This window comes from Macrosteles quadrilineatus, unplaced genomic scaffold (assembly GCF_028750875.1).
Source record: "Macrosteles quadrilineatus isolate MER2022 unplaced genomic scaffold, UCM_ALF_1.0 Scaffold_44__1_contigs__length_1017569, whole genome shotgun sequence".
NCBI classification, from domain to species: Eukaryota; Metazoa; Arthropoda; class Insecta; order Hemiptera; family Cicadellidae; genus Macrosteles; species Macrosteles quadrilineatus.
The window spans coordinates 904,503-922,835 of record NW_026542637.1 but is presented as its reverse complement, the minus strand read 5'-3'; the positions used below and the strand labels follow the sequence as shown (position 1 = coordinate 922,835).

At 40.7% G+C, this 18,333-nt stretch overlaps 1 protein-coding gene across 1 annotated transcript in view; it reads left to right on the top strand.

The window, feature by feature from the left end:
• Positions 1–18,333, top strand: part of LOC129005922 (uncharacterized) — a 43,172-nt gene that overhangs the window by 16,375 nt on the left and 8,464 nt on the right. The window contains exon 5 of the mRNA XM_054434961.1: positions 10,057–10,173. Coding sequence (XP_054290936.1) covers positions 10,057–10,173 — 117 coding nt within the window. The remainder of the gene's footprint in view (positions 1–10,056; positions 10,174–18,333) is intronic.

Here is an 18,333-nt window from a genome sequence, read left to right as displayed (position 1 = left end):
GTTTTCGAAAATCAAAGTTATTTTCCATTAATATTATTATTTGTAAGCAACTTTTAATGTTAACATATTAATGACAGTTTGAAGAAACCACCGTTATCCAAACAAAGGTTTCTTATTTAAAAGATTACGTAATCTCTAAACGATAATCGGTACATATATCTAGGAAACATTCGGAGGAAATGTGACAAAAAACGCACAAACCAGGGGTTTCGGACGTTAGTAGTTTTACTTCCTAAATAGGAAAAGTACCGATATCGTTGTCGAAATGTATGTAAGTAGAAACCAAAAATGGCAGCCAGTGGCACATTGGAAAAGCGAGTTTAGCTACATCTGTAAGTTAAACCTCTGTTACGATCACAGCGAAATCAGAAAGATCTTCCAAGATCGCAGCAACATCCACGATCACCCACTGCAGTTCTGATTTTTACTTTGCACTTTACACAACTGTCCTTGAAGCGCCGTCAATGAGTGGAAACCTGTTTTGTAAGCTATTGGTGACGATGATGAAAAAATGTAAGTTTTCCAGCACTAATACAACACTGTTTCACGGTATTTTCCCCGGTTACCAAAACTCAAGAACAATCGTTGCACTTGCGATTAATGAAACCGGGGTAGGACACAACGTTTTTAATCTCACTTGTATTGGATGTGCTAACAAAACTTGATCGGAAATGGTTGCGGTATTTGTAAACAACTTTTAATGTAAACCTATCAGTGACAGCTAGAAGTGAGAACTAATCCAAACAGCTGATCGTTATTTCATAAAATGTAATAGTAAACATTGGGAGAAAATTTGACAAAATTCGAACAAAATTGGGTTTTCGATGGTTCGTTATTTTGTTTTCAAAGAAGCGAGGCCATGTTTTTATAGCAAAAGACACTCTCACCAATCCAGTAAATACGGAAAAAATGATTAGAACCTTGATCGGAACTCTAGTTTTCTAGGAGTAGGCCGCGTAAAATGACATTTTGGAGTCACAGACGGAATGACAGAATAGACAAAAAGAAAAACAGACAGACAGAAATTGAGATAAGACTCGTTTCGGCTTTCTTAGGCTATGAAACGTAAAAATAACCAAAAACTGCATGATTCTAAGCAATTTACAGATAAAACTGTAATTTTATTTATATATATTTATATATTTGCCAACGGATTTACACCAATTTTACAGTTTGATTAGGCCTAAATACGATTATCATACAATTATAAATTTGATGACACTATCAAAACTGTTAAATTATTATTTTGTTTACAATTTGCTTCGGTTAAAGCTTAGCAAATCCCCTAATTCAATTCTGTATTTGTTCGTGTATGGAAGCGCGGGAAACCGTCATCCACCGGTGTACAAACAACACCCCAGCCGTGTTGTGGGTGGGAGGAGGGGTAGCAAATGTGAGTGTGACCTTGGAATGAGTCACAGTGGCCCTGTCCTGCACCTGCTTCATGTCTCTCTCGCGTTTGTTATAATTACTGTAAATGTTTAAACAACGATACCGACTAAACCAGCCAAGCGATTTTAAAAATGTAAAAAGTAAAATTAATTAAAAACTATTGTCTTTAAAATGACTACCTGCAATTTTCATTTTTCATTTTGTAACACAATTATTTTACTATAATTTTTTTAAGTCAAAGTTTAGGTTATAAAATCAAAGGTTAGGTTATAATGTAGGTCATATGTTAGGTTACAAACACAATAAATACAAATTTCAAAAATGCGCGCAACAAAAATTACGGCATCGGCGTCTGCATCGTGACCATCATGTTCACTATCATCGACGGTTATCGGACGAATCTTAACGGTCACGATGCAGACGCCGATGCCGTATTTTTTTTTGCGCGCATTTTTTAAATTTGTATTTATTGTGTTTGTAACCTAACATATGACCAAGGTCATTCCAAGGTCACACTCACATTTGCTACCCCTCCTCCCACCCACAACACGGCTGGGGTGTTGTTTGTACACCGGTGGATGACGGTTTCCCGCGCTTCCATACACGAACAAATACAGAATTGAATTAGGGGATTTGCTAAGCTTTAACCGAAGCAAATTGTAAACAAAATAATTATTTAACAGTTTTGATAGTGTCATCAAATTTATAATTGTATGATAATCGTATTTAGGCCTAATCAAACTGTAAAATTGGTGTAAATCCGTTGGCAAATATATAAATATATATAAATAAAATTACAGTTTTATCTGTAAATTGCTTAGAATCATGCAGTTTTTGGTTATTTTTACGTTTCATAGCCTAAGAAAGCCGAAACGAGTCTTATCTCAATTTCTGTCTGTCTGTTTTTCTTTTTGTCTATTCTGTCATTCCGTCTGTGACTCCAAAATGTCATTTTACGCGGCCTACTCCTAGAAAACTAGAGTTCCGATCAAGGTTCTAATCATTTTTTCCGTATTTACTGGATTGGTGAGAGTGTCTTTTGCTATAAAAACATGGCCTCGCTTCTTTGAAAACAAAATAACGAACCATCGAAAACCCAATTTTGTTCGAATTTTGTCAAATTTTCTCCCAATGTTTACTATTACATTTTATGAAATAACGATCAGCTGTTTGGATTAGTTCTCACTTCTAGCTGTCACTGATAGGTTTACATTAAAAGTTGTTTACAAATACCGCAACCATTTCCGATCAAGTTTTGTTAGCACATCCAATACAAGTGAGATTAAAAACGTTGTGTCCTACCCCGGTTTCATTAATCGCAAGTGCAACGATTTTTCTTGAGTTTTGGTAACCGGGGAAAATACCGTGAAACAGTGTTGTATTAGTGCTGGAAAACTTACATTTTTTCATCATCGTCACCAATAGCTTACAAAACAGGTTTCCACTCATTGACGGCGCTTCAAGGACAGTTGTGTAAAGTGCAAAGTAAAAATCAGAACTGCAGTGGGTGATCGTGGATGTTGCTGCGATCTTGGAAGATCTTTCTGATTTCGCTGTGATCGTAACAGAGGTTTAACTTACAGATGTAGCTAAACTCGCTTTTCCAATGTGCCACTGGCTGCCATTTTTGGTTTCTACTTACATACATTTCGACAACGATATCGGTACTTTTCCTATTTAGGAAGTAAAACTACTAACGTCCGAAACCCCTGGTTTGTGCGTTTTTTGTCACATTTCCTCCGAATGTTTCCTAGATATATGTACCGATTATCGTTTAGAGATTACGTAATCTTTTAAATAAGAAACCTTTGTTTGGATAACGGTGGTTTCTTCAAACTGTCATTAATATGTTAACATTAAAAGTTGCTTACAAATAATAATATTAATGGAAAATAACTTTGATTTTCGAAAACTTAAAAAAAATTTAAAACCAAGGGAGATTAATAACTTCTGAACTGCACAACATCAAGTGAAAGTTTTTTGTTTTTTTTTTTAGAAAACCATATAGTGAGTTTTTAAAGCTTTACGTTGTTAACGTTACATGTTACATAATTTGTGGCCTGTGTATTTATTTATTTTTATATTTGCCAATGGATTATCACCTATAATACAGTTTAATTAGAAGGACAGTTTGAATTGGTCGTAAGTACTATAGTTCTTTTCTTAAATGTAAACGTTTGTTTTTGGTACTGCTACTTTTCCTTAGAACCGTTGGTAGTAGTAAGAAACATTTTTACGTACAAACACATCACTATTTACAACTATAGTTATCGTTAGTGCTGCACCTTATTTCGTATTAAATTAAATTGATGTCTTACTGTATAATTTTTGCGTTTTCTGTCTGGACTCCATAATGTTAGTTTATGCTATGAAAATGAAAAAACATTAGTGAAAGGTTTTTTTTTAGCAAACCATCATGTATTTTTAAAGCTTGGCGTTGTTAACATATAAATGTTTTGTGGACTGTGTATTTATTTACTTATTTATATATATTTGCCAACGGATTTACACCAATTTTACAGTTTGATTAGGCCTAAAAACGATTATGATAAAATTTGATGACACTATCAAAACTTTCAAATAATTACTTTGTTTGTAATTTGCTTTGGTTAAAGCGTAGGAAATCCCCTAATTCAATTCTGTATTTTTGTTTGTATGTCTGTTGGTAACGCATTAATGTCCTTATTTCTCAGTGTTTCGTGGAAAAGACAAGAGCACCTCTGTTAATGAAAATTTCAACCCGAATAAAGTGTGCAATAGTGAGGTTGAGGTAGTATTTTAACTACTTTTAACCTGTGTGAAAAGTAGCTTTCAATTACAGGCCTACCTTAGGGCTATGCCTCATAGATCTATAAAGCAATTCCTTTTATCATTAGATATAAAATATGGACTAACACGATCGGGTGACATTTAATTGCGAAGCATTCGTTTTGGCTTTGAAACTGTCAGATATTGTATTTGCGAAGGTTTATATGCATTCCTATATAGTAATAGTTTTGCCAGCATATCTGGAAAAATGTACACTAAATATGCAAACCAACTCCTGTTCTGAATATAAGGTTTCAACTTACTACAAGATTCCCGTACGTAGAACGGGCAACCAGCTAGTAAGTAAATAAATGCACAGTCCACAAAACATTGATACGTTAACAACGCAAAGCTTTAAAATTTCATGATGGTTTGCTAAAAAAATATTTCACTAATGTTTTATCATCTTCATAGCATAAGCTAACATTTTGGAGTCCCGACAGAAAACGCAAAAATTAGAGTGCGAGAGTGTTTTGCGCCAACTCTCGCAATGCTGTTTTAGCGCTAACACAGCTCGCTATTTTAGTTATCGGAATGAGCATTCTCAGTTAAAGAAATAACATTTATGAATACTTTAATATTAATTGCCTGACACAAGTATTCAATTTTTATATATTACTGATTAAATAATCCGAAAATTAAAACTAACCCTTAAACCTGCAATTTATCAATAACTTCTTAAAAATAGTGATATGTCGATGTAACAGAAACATCACCACTGTCTTTCGTGGTCGTGACAAAATTCTGATATTTTTCAGAGGTAACGGAAACATTATAATCCTCTTCCACGGTCACGGAAACGTCATCGTCGTCACCCGCGGCCACGAAAACGTCATCGTCGTCTCACGCGGTCACGGAAACGTTGTCGTCTTCTCCCGCGGTCATGGAAACGTTATCGTCGTCTCCCGTGGTCACGGATACGTCATCGTCGTCATGCGCGATTGCGGCAAAATCACTAACAAATCCCACGGCCGTTTGGACATCATCGTCGTCCCCCGCGGTCACGGAAACGTCATCTTCATGCGCGATCGTGGCAAATTGAAAATTCCCGGTAAAATACGAAATTTACGCATAATTCCCGGTTTTCCCGGTCGGTGGACACCCTGAGACAGGCAAACGGACAGACAAACAGACAGACAGAAATTGAGATAAGACTCGTTTCGGCTTTCTTAGGCTATGAAACGTAAAAATAACCAAAAACTCCATGATTCTAAGCAATGTACAGATACAACTGTAATTTTATTTAAATAGATGTCTCTTTCCGACTTACAGAAAATACTTGTTTTTAAATCATAAACTAGTATCTGTCGAAATCAGTAGTCCAGTCTAGTAAGTGAGTCCGGTCAGAGTATGAATGCGAGGTGTGTGTGAGATGACGAAGCTACAGTCGCGTTGCAGGGCCGGGCAGAGCGGCTGGGCACTGGAGCTGCGCTACGCGGCGGGGGAGGGGACTGGAGCGCGAGAGAAATAATGATAATTTCTTTAAAAAACTATTCCGATACGACCATTTGGCCGAATTAATATCAGAAAACGGCAAAATTCTTTTAAAATTTCTCTTTACAAAATGACTACCTGCGATTAAAAAAAATAATTACAGCAAAAAAATTCTTTATAAAACTTTTTTGTAAATAAATTTTAAAAAACATTAGCAAAATAGCGTGAATGTCTTATTCATATCATTTACAAAACCGTTTACAAAACAAAAATCTGATAATAAACACGGAAATTATAAGTGGTACAAATTTGTCGCAGAGGTGCTGCTATCTATCGGGCCAGAAACATAAATTTTTCGGGGATGTTTAGCCTTAATCGGGCCGTGCCAAAAGATGGTCGAACGAATGCACATCTCATCCAGTGTGGACTGTTTCAAGTCTATCAATAGATACGTTTGCGGATCAAGTGTAGCTTCCGCATAAGCTTCCTCTATGCATTTTGTACGAGCAATAAAATTGACGGGCTAAATGTTTGATCTGAGCCCGATCTCTGGGGTTTTTTATAACACACTATATAATATAATGAGATGTCTCTCTGATCCTGATCAATCTGATTCTGCGTTATAAAGAAAACATTAAAGTCCCTATGATGTGAAGCTTTTGTAAACAAATCCACCCCACTGTTGTCTGTTTCATGCAGATTTTGTCGTCCACTATGATCAGATTAGGGACATTACTGTCATAGTCGTTCATGTCTGGCAAACTGGTTTATACAGAATAATACTACTGCTGCTGCTGTTCTGCTGCACACTATCACTTGAGTGAGGATGATGTCAGTATAAGTCAGCAAAATCTGTATCACACATTTCATTAGCATGGTTTATAAAACGCATGACAAATTGTGATTTACCAGGGTCGGCAACTAAGGTCGAAAAAAGGGTGTTTGCACCTCAAGTCCATTTCACTTACAGGTTGACTGACTGACTACACTGACAACACGACAAACTAATTTATGCTAATTTATAACAATAGGGAACAAGGAGTGTAAATAAAAAGACGATTTGATTATGCTCTGAACGTGACTATAAGTATTAACTTACAAAACCTATCAAAGTTACAATATCATTTTAAGACAATTACAATTTTCATTTGTTTTGAGGTTAATAAAAATAATAATAATAAAATGGTTCATGTACAAATTAGTTTTTGTAAAAATTAAATTTAAATTTGTTTCAAACAAATTCCAATGGTGTATATTTACTGTCGGCCACAGCACATCTCCTGACGAGGTAAAGTGGATCACCGAATCCACTGTTGTACCGGTCAATGTGACGATCCGAGATCGCTTCGTTGAAGCGCCGTGGTAGGTGGATTCGCATGTAGAGCTCATCGCCAACAAGTCCCTCCAGGACGATCACGACAGTCTCTCCGTACGGTGTGGTCACTCGTTCAAATTTCACAATACGGTAAGCGCACTATTCATGGTATTCACTATTCGAATGATCTTCGTGTACGGCCTGTTTACTTGCACGGCGTTGAGTTCATTTTGTAAGTCCATCACACCGCTGCCGCCTCTACTACCGACACTGACTGACTCACATTTCGACATAATAAATGTGGTAGTAAAACAAGTTAAAGTCAAGCGAAACTGTACACACGTTAGATCCGCACAGTGGTTTGGACGAGAGATGAATTGTTGCAGCAGCATCAGTGCAGTGGTGGGGAGAAGAATGTGGGTGTGTCGCAATATTTCTCAGAATCCATCCTTGTAGAAGTTTCATGCAGAGTCCGGAGTTATTCTAGTTGTTTCTTTTTGCTTCGCCCCCTCGACTGCAGCTGCGCATCAACACGTGGCTTCTTGTACTCGATGCTTTTGTTGGTATCATTTTTTGTCTCTTCCGATTGCATCATCGTCACTGGCACCGCAGAACGTTTCTTCCTTTGTTTTATTCTTCCACCGTTTTCGATTGCACAATCGATGGGTCTACGCCACGCGGGAAGTGGCATCATTGACTTCATCACACCGTTTACTTTCAGAACTCCTGTCATTCGATCAACCCATAAATTCTCCAATTGTGCTAGTAAATGATTCGCACTGTTGTATATTTTATCCCCTTTCTTTTCATTTAAATATATGCCGCAACTGTGTGTTTGCACTCCTTCATCAAATAGTTGTAATTTCAATAAAACTCGACCACGATTGGCGGGATTCTGTACAGTGTATTGAAAATCTTCGTCTATCCACGTTATAGCCGGTGAATCATTTGTCGACTTGAACATCCATCCTGCGTCTTGTTCAGATCCTTCTTTTTTAATTTCGCTGCCACTATCGGTTTGTACATATTTCACATCACTAATCTTCACAGGTTTCTTGGTAATTTTCCTTCTCTCCTTATGTTGCTGCTGCTGCTCCTCTGCATTTTCCATAGGAAAACTACTAATTGCGTTGTCTTCCATCACTTTTATCTCTTCCATAATCAAGCGAATCGTTTCTTCCGCGTCGGCAATACTAGAAGACATAATAATAACAATCAACACAAACCACGCACGTAACGAGTGTATTCACTGCACTCATAGAACTAACTGATTTGTAGTCTAAATGTAGACTGTATCGTGGTTTTAACACCGCCACTAGCGTGTTGCTGCGGATAATTTGACAACTACTCCAAGAGCCGACACCCCACTATGTGGGTGGCCTAACTCAGAAATAAATGTCCTTAAGATTATTTCATAAGGTTATCTTATTTGATTATTTCATTCGGTTGTTTCATTCGGTTTCTTCATTTGGTTGATTAATTAGGTTGTGATTGATGTGATCACCTAGCTACGTGGGTGGTACAACTCGAAAACTAAACAGCACGATATTGCAATCTAATTTTCTCGTTGCAGTGCACTTAACTCACTAAAGCTTAGGTAGCCTTTAAAAAGACCGCTTATTGGAGGAGGGGAGGGAAGGAGGATATTTATTTCTTCAACTCTTTAATTTTTTTGTAAAGTTCTATCCATATCTTAGTATCAGCTTCATACATGATCCATTCCACATCATCCCGAGGCTGAGAGCACCAAACCTGATCAATTAAGTTCCACACCTCTCTCTCCTCCTCCTCCAGCAGCCGAAGTATATTTGCCTTACGTCCTTGCTCCCGCTCTTCCACCCGGTGTAAATCGGCGTCGTCTATATCGCTCACACACTGTTGCTGTTTCTCTTGCTGTTGGTCAGCCATCTCGTGTGAACTCCAAACCCTATCTGAGGATCCGCTACATAGACGTGACACACAAAGGCGAAATTTCGCAGTAACAGGCAGTGACAGGTACGATGGATTGAAATGGATTTTTCCAGGAATTTTGAACTAACACTAGAGGAAGATCCAGTGGTAAACACAGGTGTGCCTTTGTCGGCGTCAATCGAAGGAACGTTCTAGAGGGTGTCCTTTGTTAGTGAACTAAACAAAGCGTTTTAGATGCTTGTCAAGATTTGCTCACCTTCGTCAAATGTAATGGTCTTACTAAAAGCTTTTAGAAACTCAACTAATGGATCTGTCAATCACCCGTTAAGTGGATTTCTTTGTATCCTAGGATCAAAGGGAGTGCCGCCGTTAATTGCTTTCCATTGTATCGAAAGATCAAAGGGACAGCCGACTACACCTCTCTCCGTGGGAGGTCTAGCACATCCCAGGATGTGCCAGTGTATCGAAAGATCAAAGGGAGCGCCGCCGATAATTGCTTTCCATTGTATCGAAGCTTCAAAGGGATAGCCACCAGCACTTCGCTCCGTGGGTGGTCTGGCACATCCGGAGGTGCAGGATGACTAGGGGGGGATGTGCAGGGTGAGGGGGATGTGCAGGGTGAGGGGGATGTGCAGGGGGAGGGGGAGGTGCAGTGGCGGGGGGAGGTGCATGGCGGGGGAGGTGCAGTGGGAGGGGGAGGTGCAGGTGGAGGGGGAGGTGCAGGGGGAGGGGGAGGTGCAGGGGGAGGGGGAGGTGCAGGGGTAGGGGGAGGGGGGGGAGGTGCCACCGTGGGTGGTCTGGCACATCACTGCACATCAATTGCACCTAGCGCAGGTTGCCCATAACACAACTACTTTACCTTCAGTTGCATTTTCAATCATAGATTGTAAACAAGGGGCAGAATCTTTTAAATGCTATTTTTAGCTGACAGTAGCCAAGACATGGTTGCTCTCACCACTCTGGACTCTGTCACAGTGCAATCGTACACTACTAAACAGCATGCAATACAATAAGACTCTAGTTTACAACTTCCTTACTTTTGACAATTTTTATAAAATGCTGTCAAATGTTTATCCAGATCCAGTCAAGTCCTCATTACTGGAGTCTGGTTTAGTGTGAGGGTTTGTTGTGAACGTTGTGATATATTTCTACTAGGTTTATTCAGCAATATTCTATGATTACTGATATTTTTGCAGGAGCCTCGCCTCAGAGGTCAGTGAGACATACCACTGGGGACTTTACATTATCAAATTTATCTGAGAAACACGTAATTCAAAAAGACGAAATCTTCTACAGAGTTAATTTTAACAAAGGTGAGTTTTTACTACTGTGTTTACTGTTAACCCATCAGGGAAGGACCATAAATTAATTTTAGGGAAGGTCCCCAATTAATTTTACTGAATTTGTAGACTTTTACTCTAAATGTTATAGAAAGAAAATCTTGAGTAATAAATAAATAATTCTTTCACCATTTTGTTCATAATAAGATTGTCTACTAAAATGTGCTAATTGGATAATCAAAGTGTAAAATTAAAATTACAAAAAATTAAATATTTTTTTAAAAATAGGCTAAACTTTATTTTAGAATTTCAAGATTAAGGGTCCGCCCTACCTCTGCCGTTTTGTGTAAACGCAAGGGCCTGGGGCAACCGTGTTTCCGAAGGCTACACTTAACGTAGAATCAAAGTTAGGGTGGCATTTTGAAGAGGATTAAATTATCTAGAGTGTTGTGGTTTCAATTTTTTAATATCGTACCATAAAGCCTGAAAATCTCCTTTGAATGTAGACGAAAAATGGCAGTTTTACACTGCTTTAACTCATTATAGAATTCGCCTATTTCCTATAGTCTGTTGATGATTGGAGTGTCCAATCAAAATCGATCACCACTTACCATCATTTTTGTATATTTACCGTCTTGTGAGTAACAGTATAAGCGTAAATATATGTTTTAAGTGTTATAAGACGTTTCTTTTATTTACTTTCCGTAAATTAATAACACGTACAATGCTGATCAAGAAGTTATTATAGAATTGTTACTTTAAAATTCTAAAACCAGAGATGCATAGATTGTTCTTTGTTTTGTAAAACCCCACTCATTGTTTTTTACTAGCATGTATGGGTAGTTTACAAAGGCAGTTGCCGTGAACGTCTGCAAGTGCTTCTCGCGGCGCTGTTTAATGGCGCAACATCTACTGAAGCCCAAGCTGAGATTTTCCGAGTCGATGTCAACGGACCCTTAAAGCAGATACCAAATGACACTATTATCATAAAGTGCAATTAATTCCCCACGTAGAGATATCACAAGTTATTTACTTTTATAAGTAATAACATAGAAAAAATATTTTGTCTTAGACCTTACCGTAGGTTATTTGGGGGATAGCCTACCTGAAGCAGTTAGAGTAGGCCTTGAAATTCCCTCATTGTTTGACCAACATCCTCAATCCAATCAACGTATTTTGTAGAGGTGTGCGGATATCCGGAAAATCGGGTCGGATTCGGTTCGGTTCGGATATCCGTATCCGAACCGAGCCCAAATTCGATATCCAACTTTTTCGGATAGACAATATATTTTGACGTTTTGGACAGAAAACTAAATCTCCATAACCATTAGTTTCCCAGGACAAAATTAAAGCAATACGTTTCCAACGACCTAACAGCCAACGGCAAAGAAGCCGTATGATGCAATACTGATAACTAGTTTAGTCGTTTTGGCTGTTTTGCTTTACGATTAGATTCATCTGGAACGAACAGACATAAAACAGAAAAGAACTGCCATGGTCAAATGAAAGTCAACTCGTGCTTGTCTCGCTCCTGATACTAGAGGCGCTGTGTAGTAGTTTTTTTTACAGTACTGTTTCAAAGTAGAAAAATCTAGTCTACTACTGTGATGTTACGTAAACAATACATTTAATGTTTCCTGAAAAAAAGTCAGAATAGAAACAATAGAAAGGCAACAATTGATATTCCCAGGGCCGGTTTAACCCATACGCAAACTACTCGGTCGCATATGGCGCCACGAAAAAGTTGCGCCAACGGGACACATTTTTTTCAGAAGACAAAATTGGAACAAACTTTACTGAAAAGTGAACAACTTAATTTTCTTTGCTCAGAGTTCAAGTATGTATCCAAAGCACCACACCAAAGGCATTTATACTGTTTGTACCAACATCACTTGAAAAATGCGTATACTTGTACAGCACTTCAACTCTAGGACTCAAGGCATTGATTTGCAGTTTCGATTTGTAGTGAGTGAGCTGACGCTCGGCAGCGTACAGCGCGGCGCCTGTGGGTTTCATTTCATGACTCATGCTCGAGATAAGCGCGCCGGCGCCACTATTGTCATAATACAACAGACATGAATCTTCCCCCTCCCTTCTACCCCTGATCACCCTGCCCTCCTTGAGCAGAGCGAGAGCAGTAGTACGTTGTATTGCACTCACCGTATCGTACTGGCATTGTTTTGGTGATTGTTGATAAGTAAATGATTACGAGAGTTTTAAGCTTAATTTATAATTAGTGGAGTAAGTAAGAAGAAAGTATTATAAACAGTTGTTAGTGTAAATATTGAGACATTGGAATTAATGATACATTGGATTCGTTTCGTAATAGTAAATGAATGAGTAAAACATTTTGCAAGCCGATACTATGAAAACAATGGCAGAAAAAAAGAAACCGTCGGGCACTTATTATAGAAAGCGTAAGGTGAATTTGGAGGAGGAAGATAAAAGACAAGCCAAATCAATGAGTAGTAGGCTTTATAAAAACTCCAATTATCCAATTCATCCTGTAAAAATTGATTCCACATTTAGAAAGAAATTTTTTAACTCTAGGTTTTGCTAAAGTGTATATGATGAGTAAAACTGTCAAAATGTTAAATTTCTTAGAATAATAAACAGTAGTATAAAATATATTTTATTGAAAGTATTCTTCTAACCCAAACTTATAAAAAAGTTTCTTCCCAAAATTTTTGGGAAAAAAATTCACAAATATGTTGGGTCCAGTTATGTACATGGTGGGTGGGGTGGGAGGGAGGAATTCTAGGTGGCGCTGATTCGGGTGTTCGCTTAGCTCTGAAAAATTCCTAGAACCGGCCCTGGATATTCCCGTAGTTAAAGAGAATTATTTTATAAACCTATAAAACAAAAACATAAAATCTTACATAAAGATAACAATAACAGAAATTGTAAAAAGGGTATAAAGATAACAACGTCATTATTCTTTCTCTTTGTTCTTCTATTTCTTGGGTTTCCCTTCATCACGCATTCAAAAAGTTGCCATGGTTACTAATCACCCATGTCGTTATCAGCTTTTGTGACATAGCATACAGCAGGGGGTAAAACTTGTCTAAAATCGGTAAATTTTTACCTATTGTTTAATTACCAATGAATGTACTTTATTGGTATTTGGTACTGTATTAATAATCGGTCAAAATGGCCGATTGTTGTCAAATTTTACACCAAATTTATTGAAATTTCAAGGTGAATATTAATAAAACAATTATTACCAAATATTTTTATTCATTTAAAAGATTGATTTGTGGTATTGGGTTCCCCAATGAGTGCAGCCGAGCGGCACTAATGAGGGTAACCTTCTTGGGGGTGAACAATAGACGGCCTATCAGACCCGACCCTCCCCAGTGGTCTGGAGAAATTTTGTAAACAAACTATTGCACAAGCGTGACTTGACATTGGACTGCTTCAACTATAATTTTGTCAAATGAACTGCGATGTTTCAAAATCAAAAACAATAATTTGGGACCATACTGTTTAACAATAATGGACAGCAATTAATTGTTGAACATACAATCCATTTTTAACAAACTAAGATTATACGATTCAAATACAATTATAAAAATTATCTTGGTATATTACTTGGGGTAATGAAGTTATGTAGGCTAGTGTAATTCTCGGTTCATCAAGGTTCTACTGAATTATGTTTGGCAGTGAATAAGTGTAGAATGCAATTTATAAATTCAGGGATACACACCTTTTACAGAGTTATAAAGCCTAATTGCCCAACATCAAATCGTGAGCTAGAGCCCAGCTTAGTGCATTAGTGATGTTTTCTAAACTTGGCAAACCCGCAAAATGCCACTTAAGGCCAATAATCCTGTGACGTACTTTTCCACACTGAAACATATAACACTAGTTTACATGCCAGGTTTAAGTACCACGTGCTATACAGCACATTTAGTTTCCGGATAGGCCTCAGTACGGAGATTTGGGTTGGCCTTCCAGGGTTCGCGTCAAGATGTTACCTTCACACTCAGCCGTGCCGTCGCCTTGGCTGAGGTTTACCGCGTCGGAGATCTCGAGCATCTGGTTCATCACACAGATGTCGCCGTAGTCCGGATTAATCCTCACGGACCGGTCACTGCCCCTTCCACCGCAGTGAGACGTGGTGGCCTTCCATGGAAGCTAGTCGCCACCCCCCGAAATCGTCTTCGTGTTCAGCACACGACATCCAGCCAGGCACTTGGGTTCTGCACACCAAGTATGGGTTGACTCCGTCTGCCGTTGTAGTCTGGGGTCCACTGTCGCCCTCCTGTCGTCACAGCCACAGGCTGAGGCTCATTCCGCCCCCCCACTCGTCATAGTAGGCTGGGGCTCATCCGGCCTCACCTGGCCGTCGTTGCAGGCTGGGTCTGTTGTGACCACCGTCGATTGCAACTGCAGAGTCAAGTCATACTTCCCATTCGTCGCCGCTGTCGTCGGGGCATCTGGTTTCTCACGCAGATCCCTGTCGGTGCTGTCGTCTGGGAATCCGGCTCATCGCACGGACCCCTGTCACTGTTGTCGTATTGGTATCCTGCTCGTTGCAGGAATACCTTTCGTTGCCGTCGTTCGTTCGGGCGCCATAAATGTGACGTACTACGTGGGAGCATTGGTCCCCTGCCCGTTGCTCGTGCTTGTAGTCGTATGGGAATCCGGCTCACCGCACGGACCCCTGTCGTTGTCGTCGTCGTATGAGTGTCCTGCTCGTTGCAGGGACACTTCGTCGATGTTGTCGTATCGTGGGGATCCGGCTCATCGCACGGACCCCTGTCGTTGTCGTCGTCGCATGGGAATCCGGCTCACCGCACGGACCCCTGTCACTGCCCCTTCCACCGCAGTGAGACGTGATGACCTTCCATTGTCGTTAGTCGTCATCCCCGAATCGTCTACATGTCCGCATGTAGCCCCAGGAGAATCTGGTTCAACACACAGATCCCAGCGTCGTAGCGGTACCTGGGGAACTCCACCTGCCGCTGTAGCCGGGGTTCGGATCACCCACCTAACGTCGCAGCTACTACGCCTTCACTGCAGGCTGGGCGTCCATCGTGGCCCCAATCGAGACTACAGCCGGTAGTCCTCGGCCCCGTCGGTCTCCGCCGCCGTCATGGGTGTCTGTCTGGTTCTGCACACAGACTCATGATGTCGCGGTACTTGAACTTAGCCGACTCAACCCGCCACTGTAGCATAGGGTTCGAGCTCACCCGTCGACCACGGCTACAGGCTGAGGTGCGTTCCACCCCCCCACTCGTCGTCGTAGGCTGGGGCTCAGCCATCCTCACCTGGTCTTCACCGCGGCCTGGGTTTTCCAGCCCGCGCGCCCTATATCGGTACTACAGCCGGGGAGCCTACTCGTACGTTTTCGTCGCTGACGTCCTGAGTGTCCGGTTTCTCACACGGACATGTGTCACTGCCCCGTCCGCCGCAGTGAGCTGCGTGGTGGCCGTCCGTTCGTAGTTGTCGTTTGCCACCCCTGATGCGAGCTACTTGCACCCTTTGCATGTAGTCCTCGGGGATCCGGTTTATCACACGGTCCCGTGTCACTGCCCCGTCCGCCGCAGTGAGTCCCGTGGTGGCCGTCCGTTCGTAGTTGTCGTTTGCCACCCCCGATGCGAGCTACTTGCGCCTTCCGCAGGTAGTCCTCGGGGATCCGGTTTATCACACGGTCCCATGTCACTGCCCCGTCCACCGCAGTGAGTCCCGTGGTGGCCGTCCGTTCGTAGTTGTTGAGTGCCACCCCCGATGCGAGCTACTTGCACCCTTCGCATGTAGTCCTCGGGGATCCGGTTTATCACACGGTCCCGTGTCACTGCCCCGTCCGCCGCAGTGAGTCCCGTGGTGGCCGTCCGTTCGTAGTTGTCGTTTGCCACCCCCGATGTGGATAGTCCTTGGATTTACACCACGCCAAGATCCACCACAACGGTTCAACACTCGTTGGGTACACGTTGACCAAACCCCGGTTGTCTCGCTGGCCGTTGTTCTCCGTTGCAATGGTTGGTTTATCACGCGTAACCACTGCCGCTGGATAATCAATCGAAGAACATCGAAGCTGGCCAACAGCGTGATGTGAGTTCCTCTGGTTGGTTTATCACACAACCCCAGCCGTTCGAGAATCGTAGTAAGCTAGCTGACTGCTCTACGTCAATCTTCCGTCCGCTAACGAGTCGCTGGTTCCAGTGTCGTGAGTTGCTCGTCACTCCAGGTAGGTTTAACACGCTACCGCAGCTGCTGAAGCGTCGGTGAACTCCATGGTCGTCACCAAAGGTAGGTTCAACACGCTACCACAGCTGCCGAAAACACGCTGAGTCCACGCCAACTCGCCAGTCCCAGACGTCAAATGGTTTCACACCATAGGCCAACGCTATCCAACTCGCACCAAAACAATCTCAACACCTGTCGTAAACTCATAACACAAAATATTAGAATCATACAAATCATTAAACATGAAATAATTCAACGGTTAGTCACGGATTATCTCACATGACACTAACCAAACATCGTTAAAGGCTGCTGGAATTAGGTATAAGTAAACCTTCACACTCCTGCTGGCTCAATTTTTTTGTCATGTAACAATGTTGTATTTTGGGAAGATTCAGTTGTTTTATGTAAATACAGATGTATTAGTTTTATCTATTAGTTTTAAGTCTTTATTTAACCATTGACAATATGTCCTGTTATTATAATGTAATGACATGTAACTCAATAAATAAATAAATAAATAAATAAATAGAGATTATATCACCAGACAGAATGGATATAAAATGCCTTGTTACTTAAAACGAAAATAGCTAAAGTTGGAGGCCATTCCAACGAAGCAAACAAACTCCACTATTAATAAAGTAACTAAGGCCGAAGCGAACTATCCAGTCCTGGTTTACATCAATCTGAAAGCTCTTTATGGCAAACACGTTGTTTGAAACCATAAAGCATCGTAAAACACAGGCCTAAGGCCACTACTACCAACACGCCATGCGTGCCGATCGGGACGTGCTAAACTAGCACAACTAACCATAGTAGCCACTGACTACTACTAATAAATTCGTATGATGAGATTAAATTGTTTTGGGCTTACTAAAATGGATTCAATATACACTGACCTCGTAATATTTATTCGTTACGTTATGGGTTTAACACACCATCATAATCAAGTCAACTTGGCCTAAGTCCATTGGTTTAACAGGAGTGAAAATATAAAACCTAGTAAAACAGATTTTAAAAACTAGTATTTTACACCCTGGCAATAATTAACTCGGTTTACCTTATATCTAATAGAATATAAGACTTACAATTTGACTTGAAGTATCACGCGAGTTAACTAATGCTTCACCAATCACTATGTCGGGACTAACTCGAACTTGTCGTGGTAGTTGCTGGTGAGGAACTCTCCTATCTCGTGGCTGGTGAGGAACTTTCCTATCTCGTGGCTGGTGAGGAACTAACTTTCTTGCTTGCCGTCTGAGGGTTCCTCGGATCATCCCTCTCGCTCCCCTCTCTAGCAAAGTAGGGGGCTCAGCTGATCCGAAACGATTGCTGTTTGCTAAAAAAAGCTAGCCGGCCGCCGTCGTCTGCAGCCGCTAAATCGTCAGTCGCTCGAGCCTGTTGTTGTTGTTGACTGTAGGTTATGTTGTGTTTGTTTCACACGACAATGAGTTTTAACTTCAAGTTGTCGGTTTATATTATTCACTCCGCATTTCCTCACGTCTTGGAAACGGATTATTGGCCTAAGGCCATGATCTGCGGGTTTACTAAGTGTAGAAAGTTTCTTCAAAGTACCAAGCCGGGTTGAGCCCTAGCTTGCGAAACACATCGCTGGTGAGTCAATAAGCTATAAAACACTGTATAAGGTTCATGTCACGCTCATACAGTATTAATAACTCTTGTTCTACACTTATTTAATACCAAACACAACAGTGTATCATGCCTATACTTTACTGATGATGTTATAACTAAGGTTAGCCTTCTAACCTATAACCTTAGTTAGGGCTGGTAGGCTATGCCTAGGGATAGGCTAGACATAGGAGTAGGCTAGTTTGACCCCCCCTCAAAATAGGCACGTTACAATCCGTTCCAAAAACGTAAGGAAATACAATGTGAAAATAAACTTGAGATCGAACTCCTTGTCTTGTGAGAACCAGGAAACAACATAAAACATAACCTCAAGTAAACAAGCCCAAACGTTTGACATCAGTCCTGCTGAGCTAA